The following is an 11,638-nucleotide window of genomic DNA, read 5'->3' on the forward strand; positions in this document are numbered from 1 at the left end:
TCTTGTTCTCGAAATTTCTTTCACCACACAGAATTTTTCCTGTACGTATTTTAATGATACCTGTCGTAGGAACGGAGAGAGCACCCCTCCGCATCCTTTCACCAAGGTTTTACCTAAACCTCACCCTTCTCTCGCCCAGGTATTTGATGCAAACAAGAGGCCATCTATATCCATGTCACCCACTGCCCCGCTTCCTCCTCTCCTGTACATTACTGCTTGTGCCACATTATTTGCCCACAGTAAGGAGACGAGAAAGGATAACCACTTTAGATCCATTAGCAGTGCATGGTAGGCCCGACTCAACCAGCAAAGGGTTAATAATACAGAATAAGACGGGGCTTGTTCTCCGGAACAACACAAGTGCTCAGATTTCACCGTACAGTTCCGATGAATAGGGAGGTGTATGTGAACGCATCCTTCTTACCTGGATAAGTGTATAGGAATGTCAAAAGCATAGCCTGGGGATGGGAGCCTCCCTGACTCAGTGTGAATCAGACCTTTTGTTTTAGGAACCAATGCAGCACATGCACACAATACCACCACCCTGATGGGTGAAAGCTCTTTGTGTAAGGAAGTTTATTGGAAAAAGAGAAAAGGGGGGGGGGGGGGGGGGCAGTGAGACATTTCTGGGTTATTCTCCCCGGCCAATGAGGTAATCAAAACTAGAGGTGCTCTCATAAATCTTGGCACGAATTTCAAAGCCGATGACTCTGCCAAGGGACCAATCATGCAGAGGAACTCACACCCACATCCTTCGGTATAAAGGCAGAGGAAATACATCTTGTTTCCATACACCCAACTATCACATCCCGTTGGTGGCACTTAGATAGACAGGCTTTACACGATGTCCTCATACAGCGTCAGGCAGACCACTTCCTCTTCAGGATCCTCATTGGGCCAGAGCTTTGGTGGCTATGGACGTGACTCTGGTAGGCTCTCTGTGTCTGGACACAGGGCACCAAGCATCCATGGGGGTAGTGGTGGTAAAAATATCTCCCTCTCCTCCAGTAGGATGGTTTCCTGTGGGGTTGGTGGTGGTCTAGGTGGGAGTTACGGATCTAGCTATGGTGGGGGTTACGGCTCTGGCTATGGCTTTGGAGGAGGGCATAGTGGAGGGCACGGTGGAGGGGATGGCCTTCTGGGAGGAGGTGAGAAGGAGACCATGCAGAATCTGAATGACCGCCTGGCCTCATACCTGGACAAGGTGCGCTCCCTGGAGAAGGCGAATGCCCAGCTGGAGATTCAGATCCGAGAATGGTACCAGAAGCAGGGACCCGGCCCGGCTGCTGACTACAGCCACTACTACAAGCTGATTGAGGAACTCCGCAACAAGGTAAGAAGATGCTCAGTAAACGGGGACCATACATCCTTCAATATTTACATACAGTATACATCCCTGCCTATTTCCCTTATGTACTGTCATACACTTACCTTCCTGCCTAATCCCCCATAAGTCTATTATATATACCTAACTGACTGATCCTCTATATACTGTTACACACACACACACACACACACACACACAAATTAACTAATCACCGACATATCTGCTTAGTCTCTAAATGTCTTTATATATATATATATATATAGCCTACCAGATACTGCATGTCCATATATATCTGATATAGTATATACCTACATACATACACATCCCCACTCCCTATCTGTTTCCTTAAATGCAGATATACACTTACGTCTCCATAAGATCCCATTTTCTTGTGGATAACATGGTGTTGTACAAGGGAGAACCATACAAAACAAATCCCTTCATAGAAATCAGATTGCTGATTCCGGTCTCGGTTACATATATCGGGTGTTGAACCCAAGTCTCTGCTAACACCTCCCAATAAAGTGTACATTATCCACGCATCCCGCCCATTGGTTTCAGGCCATGTATAACTAGTGCTCATTTTATAAACGCATACCTGTGACATCATCCTGTAATTTGCTGATAATCACATAATCGATCAATAAGCTAAAGACGACGTGCGTGATGGTATCAAGAAAGTATAAGGCTGAGATTAGGTAACATCACCAATAGAATAAGGGTCTCCTCTTACAGTCTGTATATTAAAGGATGTACAAGGTAACTCTATTCTACTAGACACACAATTCCCATTCTGTGTGAGGAGTAAAGGTATTCAATGCAACATCTCAGCTACAGAATATTACAGATGAATCATCGCCATTATACTTCAATAGCTTCTCCAATGTCGTGTTACATTCCTATCTCCCATTGGGAGCATTGTAACTAATAACAGTAAGTTTATGTTCTGTTATATACAGAGCCGCTGACCTTATATACAGAGCCGCTGACCTCACATGCAGTGACATCTTGGTTTTCAGTTATGTTCTAGTTAATCTCCTTCCTGCGCTTTGGCGATGGATGAACATGCGATGGTTACTTACTCTTTCAGCTCCTATCAGGGTCAATGGGAGTCAGTCTGTGAGGAGGGGGAGATATTTATTTGATCATGTAAACCAGTAACCCCCTTCCTGTAAAGCACCGGGTAATGTGTGTGGGTTTCTCCAATTCCTAGATCCTCCATTCTACCATGGACAATGCAAGCACCCTTCTGCAGATTGATAACGCCAAGCTGGCAGCAGATGACTTCAGAGCCAAGTAAGAACTCAGACCTTAGTTAGATTTATAAAAATAGAAATAATGCTATGTAGTGCTATGCGCTGGAAGTCAGTCCCAGTATTAATGGTCTTCTCTACAATCTCTACTTGGCATGCAGTTAAAGTGGTTTATTGGGGACATTGATGAGCAGATCTTCATATGAATACAAAGTGGGTCAATAATAACCAGGCCTTTATTCACCTTTCTCCATCAAGGTATGAGACAGAGCTGTCCCTCCGTATGAATGTGGAGGGTGACATCAATGGCCTGCGCAGAGTCCTGGATGAGCTGACTCTAACCAGGTCTGACCTGGAGATCCAGATTGAAAGCCTAAAGGAGGAGCTGACTTATCTGAAGAAGAACCATGAAGAGGTAGGTCAAATTCTGCTTAGCATAGGGCGGGCAGCATACAATCAAGAGATGGTATCGGGTTGAGTCTTAAGAGATGTGAGGATACAGAGCTTGGCAAAGTACATCAGAACAATATGTTCAGAAGGTAAAACAACGTTTGACAAGAAAACATTAAGCCCCTAGGAATTGGACAGTTCTGCAATATAGAGATAGATAATCCAATGTGAGGACGTTTGACAAGAGTAATTATAGGTGCAACAATTAATGGCAAGCTATTGGACACCCACAAGTCACATATTTGGGGGTCACTTAAATATTTAAACATCTGAATATATATAGTACAACAATGCAAGCACAATATATATTTAAAAAAATCATATGACTTACTCTGGGTAGCTCAGAGCTTAAATCTCAAAGTAATCATCTAATTACAACGTATTACCCTTAGTGTTATTTGTCTTTCCTACTTAGATAACATAATCAAAGACCCATAATTAGACGTTTAACCATCATGTAGAGCTTGAAAGAATAGGAAATAGTATTGGAGACCAAATTGTAACTGCTAAACCCAATGATATCTAGAATAGGCCAGGACTCATACAATTCAGGTCATGTCTGATTATGAATAGAGAGAAGATTGTAGCATCATTCAAATGTATATTAGGTAACCAAGCCACGGGGCTCTGTTTGCTTTGCAGGAAATGAATGCTCTACGTGGACAAGTTGGTGGCCAGGTGAACGTGGAGATGAACGCTGCTCCCAATGTGGACCTAAGCAAGATTCTGTCTGACATGAGAGACCAATACGAAGTCCTGGCTGATAAGAATCGCAAGGAAGTTGAAGCCTGGTACCTTACAAAGGTGGGACATCATGGTGCTTTCTCCTTGGCTATTTGGCATTGTGTTGTAAAGATGTATGTGCCTTAGAAGAGCCAACTCAATCTTCATCTCCCCTTCCAGACAGAGCAACTGAACATGGAAGTCTCAAGCCAGGGTGAACAGATCCAGTCCAGCAAGAGTGAGATCACCAACCTCAGACGCACGTTCCAGAGCTTGGAGATTGAACTGCAGACTCAACTGAGCATGGTGAGATCCTTCAGCAATGTTATATATAATCTCAGCTAGTGTTATATATAATAGACAGTATAAACACAGACACATTGTGTGCACCGTATATGAATGTTATCATAGGACGAGTGACATTCCTGCCCTGAAGATCTCTCAGTTGGTGAGAGCCTATGAGTACTTGTAAGTGCATTAAGGATCATTGTCAACAGCTAGGGGCTGGTGTAATGCTTAGTGTTTCTTTATGCTCACTTGAGAAGCAGCAATTAAGTTGGAATGTATGACTCTTTGTGTCCTATCTTCCCAATTATTGATAAGACTGCAGAAGAAGTGGCTGATACTGGCACCATCCTATACCTGTCTTCTTCTCCATTGCAGAAATCAGCACTGGAGGGCACCTTGGCAGAGACAGAAGGCCGGTACTGCGTCCAGCTCTCGCAGATACAGGAGATGATAGGCGGTGTAGAGGCTCAGCTTGCCGATATGCGATCAGACATGGAACGCCAAAGCTATGAGTATAAGATCCTTCTGGACGTGAAGACCCGCCTGGAGCAGGAAATTGCCACCTACAGACGCCTGCTGGAGGGTGAAGACCAGTAAGTAGAACCATAACTGGAGTGATGAGGAGGACCAGTACTCACCACCGTCATAGGTGTCTCTTCAAGAGGAAACCTAGCTCCATTTTGAAACTATGCTGCATTGTGTAATGATACTAGGTTTACCTATATACCTTCAAATTCCCAATGTTTCTCCCTAGAGAATAACAACATTAGGGGCAGTATAAGAAATGCTAACACAGGCATAATACCCCACTGCCCTGAAAAGCTTAACTCCATAAGACACCTTCCGGTAATGATAGACATGGCATGGCCCATTTACTTTACTGGACCGTGGTGTGTCTCATAGCACCGGAGGGGACCTTATTGGGTGACAACACTTAGTAAGTACGGGCCAAAGTGACGTGGCAAAAGTGATAAGCCTAGAGACAGAATCTCCCACTTTCAAGACCATTGCCCATATAGCTCCTACAACTCTACAAATCACTTCTTCTCCTCAGACATTTCTGAGGTCTGCATTGTGTTTGCTGGAGAATGATACCATTGTTCTGCATGATAACCCCTCTGGCTTTTCATTCACAATCCTCCATATATAGAAATGACAATACTTCTTTATTTGAATACAACTATTGAAAGTGACAATATTAATTTCTTTCTTTTTTCCCCCCACAGCTCTTACAAAGACAGTAAGTGTATTTTTCTTCCGTCCTCTATTATGTTTCATTATTCATTTTCTCTGAAGTTGAAGCCTACTCCTAGAAAAGATTTTCAAACAATTACACTTTTATAGCAGTTACACAGATTAACTTCTACAATTCATTGTTCCATGCTTGGGAAAATGGATGTGATCAAACAGGTAACACAGATGTAAAAGGAAAAAAATAAAGGCCCTTTTTCCATCAGACCTTAATACATAATCCTTTATGTTTCCAGTTCTGTAATGTTCTAACAATAGCCAAATTGCCCATGCCAAAGAACAGAGACCATTGTACATCTTAAACTTCACTTCTCCAGAACCCAGAATGCCATGTTAACCTAGCAGTTTTCTGCATAAGACACCGTTCAATGCCTCTTTTCTGAGGGAAAAGGTATCTTCTGGCAGAAGATGTGCCGGAATGTCTAACTAGTGTTCTCTCTTCGCAGCTCCTCAAACCTCACGCAACGTTCGCACCATCATCGAGGAATCCGTAGATGGGAAGGTCGTCTCCTCTCGGGAGAAAGTTCATCAGTCCAGCTACTAACCTAAAAGATGACTCAAATCCCAGCGCAACTCTCTTCTCATGACTACGTACGCTAAACATGAGCTGGTCACCAGAGAAAGACAACATATAATAGAACAAGGAAAGACACGTTGTGTAGATGATTCATGGTTCATTCCATTGAGTCCTCCCTTCCTACTTCTCTGTCTGTCTGTTTTTGATCTGATGATAACCTCATAGTAGAAATTTGTGTACTAAATGCTGAGGTTCCCTATATTCTTCCCTATCTAATAAAGTTCTGTGCTTCATTCATGCATATTGAGACTTGTCTGACTTTTCATTCAGTGCTGTTCATGTAATAAGGTCCAAGTGTGATGATTCTCAGTGGTACTGATTGTATGAATTTTTTACCAACCCAAACATGAACCATCTCTCGGTATCTGTGCTAATTTACTAACCAACTTTTACATTATTCAAGAAAAAAAGGATCTATTTTTTATAATATAACATAAACCTGTTATGAATGTGGAATACAAAGTAGAGGACTGTGACAGCAGTACAGCAGTGTAGCAAGATAGTACAGTGGTTACAGATCATCAACCAATGCAATGGCATACTCCACTTGAGGGATCTTATCTGTGTGAACCAAACCCATTAGATCAGTATGGGAGTAATGGAGGAGGACGGAGCAGGGTTACCTCTTTGGAATTTGGAGCAAGAGTCTCTAAGGATACTCGTTAGCCTTTCCATTTGTAGGTTAGACCAGATCTTGTTTGTAATTCCTGTGCCGGGAGTTCGGGTTTCAGCCAGTGCGTGGCTATGGCACACCAGTTTGCCGTCATTACTTTCTGGATTCGTTTGTTAGAATGTTTATCTAGGTCACGGAAGGGTTTGTTTAATAGACAGAACCAAGGTTGCATCTGCCAAGAGAATCCCATGGCACCCTGGGCCAGCCTGTGTACTTTGGCCCATAGCACCGATACCCTTGGGCAGGTCTACCACATGTGGAGGAACTCTGCCCTCTGTCCACAGGTCTTCAGGCACATGGGAGAAGATGCAATGTGGATGGTACATGGGAGAAGACCTTGGGTACATTCTCGAGAGTCGCACCTGGTTTAAGAACCATCTGTACAGCAGCAGCATATATGAATTTTCCTTAGTGGTTGTACAATGGTTGTTTTGGAGCCGACCTCGAAAATATCCTCCCAGTCCTCAGGGTTAAAGAACATAGCACTCTTTTAATAACCACTTTGGCTTCTGGTTTCCCAGGTAGCATTTGTTTTACCCATCCAAAACAAGACAAAAAGTGCACAGAAGTACAAAAGTACAATAGAAGCCATTTAATATTTTAATATACCACAAAAAATAGATAATTTAACCTGTCAGTGGCACCAGCTCTGCTAACCCCGACACACGGATTTCTCTTGAGGCTCCGCTCTGCATACAGTGCAGCTCTGCCCTGGGCTTCCTGGGGCTCAGTACGCTGCGACACGCAGCTACACTCACCCCCTTCTGTCCTACAGAGATGGCGTCTTCTTTGAGGAGAGAGAGAGAGAGAGAGAGAGAGAGAGAGAGAGAGAGAGAGAGAGAGAGAGAGAGCGCGAGAGAGAGCGCGAGAGAGCGCGCTCTGGGCCAGAGATACATAAGAAAAAAAACACAGAGATGGAGACAGCACAAGTATGTTCAGTACGTGGCAGCCCATGAATTCCCGATATTTCATACCCTTATAAAATCTTCTACTTGTCAGTGACAGGCTTTCATCACTTGCCTGCGCGGCAGCGAATGGGTTAAAGCGCTTCAAAACGGCTTATGCACTAGATGATAAAAACTGTGCTCATCACGTCCAAGTCAGACTCGGCAGAGATTTTTGACGTGGTAAAATCGAAAAAAAAATAAATAATGCATCCAGATGCAGAATAATGTAAATGTTATTCTATTATCTGTTCCCGGTAACTCTCTCTCTCGTAATCAGTAACGGGCCATTATCGGGCAAAACATGTGATAATGACCCCACACATTCTTGTTTAGAGGTGCATGTACAAAGTACCTCTCTAAGCATTCATGATGGGACCGGTCCATAACGTGTTTTACGGCATAACATCGCTTAGCAAACATGGGTCTAAATGTTTGAAAAGAGTGGATATACTGCGGTTTGTCCATATGGATGTTGGCTTTCTGCGACATTGCTGCCTATGGAAACGGTATATAGATGATATCTTCCATCTGGGACATTGAAAGATTGGTCAATTTTCTTAATGGCCTTAACGCAAAACAACCAACGTGTTCTGTTCCAGGCTCACTGTGGCTTAGGGAGTAGAAACAGACAGTTAAACTCATCTCCTTCTCCATTCAAATGGAGTCCTTCTGGATTTCTGATCAGCTTTATTAATGAGAGGAAAGAGAAATAAAAAGGAACTTGGGGAATGTAAAAATGAGGGGAAGGTGAAAAAAACAAAGCGATCACAGGGAGAGCAGTGAGGGAGAGACCACTAGCAATGGCTGCATGCTTGAAAAGGAAGGAGGCTACAGCCTGACAAGCAGGAAATGGGGCAGGGACATACCAAGTGCTGGGGTTCCAGGATTGTACCATTATGTCAGGGGCCAGAGGAAGGGGTTGCTAAGGCAACATGCTGAGATGACAGCCAGGTACTTTGCACAGTGACACAACAAGGGCAAAGGTCACTGCAGCCATAGGACAAAGAAAAACACATACAGGGGACAGAACGATGACGTTTTCTTTGGCAGTTGATTCTGCCACAACTCATTTTTTCGGATGGTAAAGTTATTAAGGAGCATCATATGTCACGAATGGGGTTTTTTTTTTCTTCTTCGAAACTCACAGATTGTGATAATTTACGGTATGCTGAAAGTTTTTCATTCACCGCACTTAATTAACAATTTTCCCTTGGAGTTCATTTACGGGGTGTGGAAAGAATTATGAGTACACCAGATGACATGGAGACCTTGGATTGCATCACCTGGAGGGTCACTTTGCCGTGATGATGATCTGGTGTTGACTCACGTTAATAAAGTTGAGAGTATGGGCAAGGGAATAACTGTTGACATCAGGGCCGCAGACAGATTTCCCAGGGCCCACGACCAGGCCCTCCCCTTTAAATTTTAATTCCAGTCCCATATAAATGTGTTAACCTACTACACTATGAGTGCGCCTGTTTTCTGTTTGTTTTTCCTATAGAGATTTATATATATATATATACACAGTGAGTCCTCTCTTTTCCGACACAATGCGTGCCGCAACCCCGCGTCGGATGCGGGACAGTTGGATAGCGGGACCCATGCTAATCGGCGGCGGTTTCCGTCGGATACGCGAAAACCGTATCGGACGAGTTTTTGCACTGCATTTTGCGCCGTCGGAAAACGCATCCGACGGAAAGCGAAACGTCGGAAAACGAGGACTACCTGTGTATATATATATATATATATATATATATATATATATGATATTGCAGGAGACGCATTGGTTCATGTAATATACATCACACAACAAACGAACAAGCAGCGTGAATTGCTCTGAACCTTTTATATTTTAGGTGTAGGGCAAATAAAACCCCCCGCACTGTGAGCACATTCACACGTCTCAGACAGGGCCGCCACCCTGCTCTTCCCCATTATCTCTTAGCCCGCAGTGCTTCCCCTGCAGCCAGGGATTCTGGGTAATGACACACAAATGAGCCCTCACAGTGAGTCACCCTTTGCTTCTTCTCCATTTTGGCATGGACCCCCCCCTATAAGCTTCCGCCTGCCGCATTAGGCTGCGATTATACAGATGCGCGCACACCTGCGACGTCACATTTGCGATGTCGAAGAGCGACGTGTGCACAAGCACATTCTTCTGCGCGCGCGACTGCAGTGGCGACAAGGTGGACATCTGTTCTTTGACTGGAGGGCTGCGTCGTGTCACGCGTCAGTCGCAACGAGAAAACACATTTGGAAAAACGCTTCCACTGTCTCCCGCATTGCGGTAGCAAGCGGCGCGACAGTCGCGGTAGGTATAAGCGCATTGCGGGGATGCATACTATTGTTTTTTTGGTATAATCACAGCCTTACACAGCCTCTCAGCACAGCCTGGGTTAGAGAAGTGCAGAGACAGTAACCCTACTCACGAAGTGCCGAGACGGTAACCCTACTTCACAGGTCTCCACCTTTTGCGTCTCTGTTGCAAAGTTTCATATTTTTCATTTTACGTCACATTACTACGGTTTGGAAACAGTAAACCTGGACACTTCGACATCCGGGCATGCTGAATGCAAAGAGGCAGGTGGATTATTCTTTTCATGCCTCTGATGTTTAAGGTTTCCAAGACGCAATGCGGTGGGGGCAGGACGTTCTGTTTGGGAGGCGGCATTAAGTCCTAAACTGAGTTAGTGTGCGGTAATTACCAGTCACTCATTTAATGACGGTGCAGCAAGAGAGTACTAAGTAGATATTTCACAAGGAGTTCCAGAACACATTGCTGGCTCACGTTCAGCAAAAAGCTGTCAAGCAGCGTGTTGGGTCTTGCTGTGCTCCAGTGTCCGGAGGTCAATTTGGCTCGGACCTAATCAGTACCAAAAGACCCACAGGTAGTCCAGGTACTAATCATCCCACAGCTTGACATCAGTGTTAAAGGTCTGTCATGTCACGGGGTACCTTACTGCAAGAGACCCCCAATCTGTGCCCAGGAACGCTAATATCTGCTGACACGAGAGCCTGTAGGGTAGGCTTAACCCCTCCATATCCCCTATGGGCTTTTCCGGGACATAGGTTACAACAAGCCAGACACAAGGACCTAATACACTTTGAGTTTATTTTTGGCAGGGTAATCGAACATCTCAGTACAGTTAAAATATGAACAGGCAAATACTCCCAAAAAGAGCTGGTCACTTTCCCCCCGGAGGTCGCCGATGCTTGGTCATCCTGTGCATCATAGTCCATGTAGAATGGCTCCAAAGAATAATAAGCAATCCACTGACCACTTCCCCAGGCTTCCAGTGGGACAGTGGTCACTTTGACTAGTAGCCTTCTTGCTTATCTGCCCTGTGTGGTGGGTGCCCACTTGAACGTTCCTTGAGGCTGCGAGGCTTAGCTCGATTTGTAGAAGGAATCGCTGAGCCTACAAAGGTTGGAATAGCCAATCAGATGAACGGCTGCAGAGCAGAAGATGATAATGAATCAGGCCACTGCTTCGTTGTTGGGCTGGGTCTGCACAGCAGGCACTGATGCGGCACCAGCTGTAACCGACATCGGGGGGCGGAGTCTGCACCAGACCTTGATATCTATGGGGCTGAGCCTGCGCTCAATCCTGACATCACGGTAGACATCACCGGGGGGGGTGAAGCCTGCACTCAATCATGACATCACAGGGCGGAGCCTGTGCTCAATTCTGACATCACAGGAAAAGCCACGGGGGCGGAGCCTGCTCCCGATCCTCACACTTTCCCAGCCTCCATCTGAAACCACGGAAGACTGAATGCCGACAAATCAGCGAAGAGATTCTCTTTACTCGCAAACGAGAGAGTGAGGGCTGGCCTGAGACTGGCCAATAAGAGCTAAGGGAGATGACAGTGCTTTAGGAAGCCCCCACCGGCGGGCTTAAGGAGAGTGGGAAATTCAAACTGACTAATGGGACTTGAGCCGGCGGGGCTAGGCCTCGGTTCCCAGTTTCAGCCTGATATCTCCCGCAGAGATAGATGCCTAAGAGTCGGGGATGAACAACGGCTCCGCTTTTTAAGCACATGTTCCCGCGACCTGAGTACCCGCCCTCCCACACTTCCCCAGTATTCACCTAGCCCAAATTAGATTACAGGACCAAGCTGCATTGTGTGCTTGATAGACTGCCAAGAT

The 11,638-nt window shown here is 45.1% G+C and overlaps 1 protein-coding gene across 1 annotated transcript; it reads left to right on the forward strand.

The window, feature by feature from the left end:
• Nucleotides 1–773: 773 nt before the first annotated feature.
• Nucleotides 774–6,110, forward strand: LOC142473061 (keratin, type I cytoskeletal 19-like). Its single transcript, XM_075580222.1, has 8 exons — nucleotides 774–1,333; nucleotides 2,541–2,623; nucleotides 2,839–2,995; nucleotides 3,673–3,834; nucleotides 3,934–4,059; nucleotides 4,417–4,634; nucleotides 5,268–5,281; nucleotides 5,739–6,110. Exons 1-8 carry the CDS (start codon nucleotides 845–847, stop codon nucleotides 5,834–5,836), a joined length of 1,347 nt encoding a protein of 448 aa, XP_075436337.1. The 5' UTR covers nucleotides 774–844; the 3' UTR covers nucleotides 5,837–6,110.
• Nucleotides 6,111–11,638: the final 5,528 nt, after the last annotated feature.

The sequence above is a fragment of the Ascaphus truei genome, chromosome 23 (assembly GCF_040206685.1).
Source record: "Ascaphus truei isolate aAscTru1 chromosome 23, aAscTru1.hap1, whole genome shotgun sequence".
Lineage (NCBI taxonomy): Eukaryota > Metazoa > Chordata > Amphibia > Anura > Ascaphidae > Ascaphus > Ascaphus truei.

Excerpts from the sequence above, each read along its gene's own strand:
- LOC142473061 (XM_075580222.1), top strand. The coding sequence starts at position 845 with ATGTCCTCATACAGCGTCAGGCAGACCACTTCCTCTTCAGGATCCTCA. Across the intron at positions 1,334-2,540 it reads TTGAGGAACTCCGCAACAAG|ATCCTCCATTCTACCATGGA; the intron begins GTAAGAAGATGC and ends TCCAATTCCTAG. Across the intron at positions 2,996-3,672 it reads TGAAGAAGAACCATGAAGAG|GAAATGAATGCTCTACGTGG; the intron begins GTAGGTCAAATT and ends TTTGCTTTGCAG.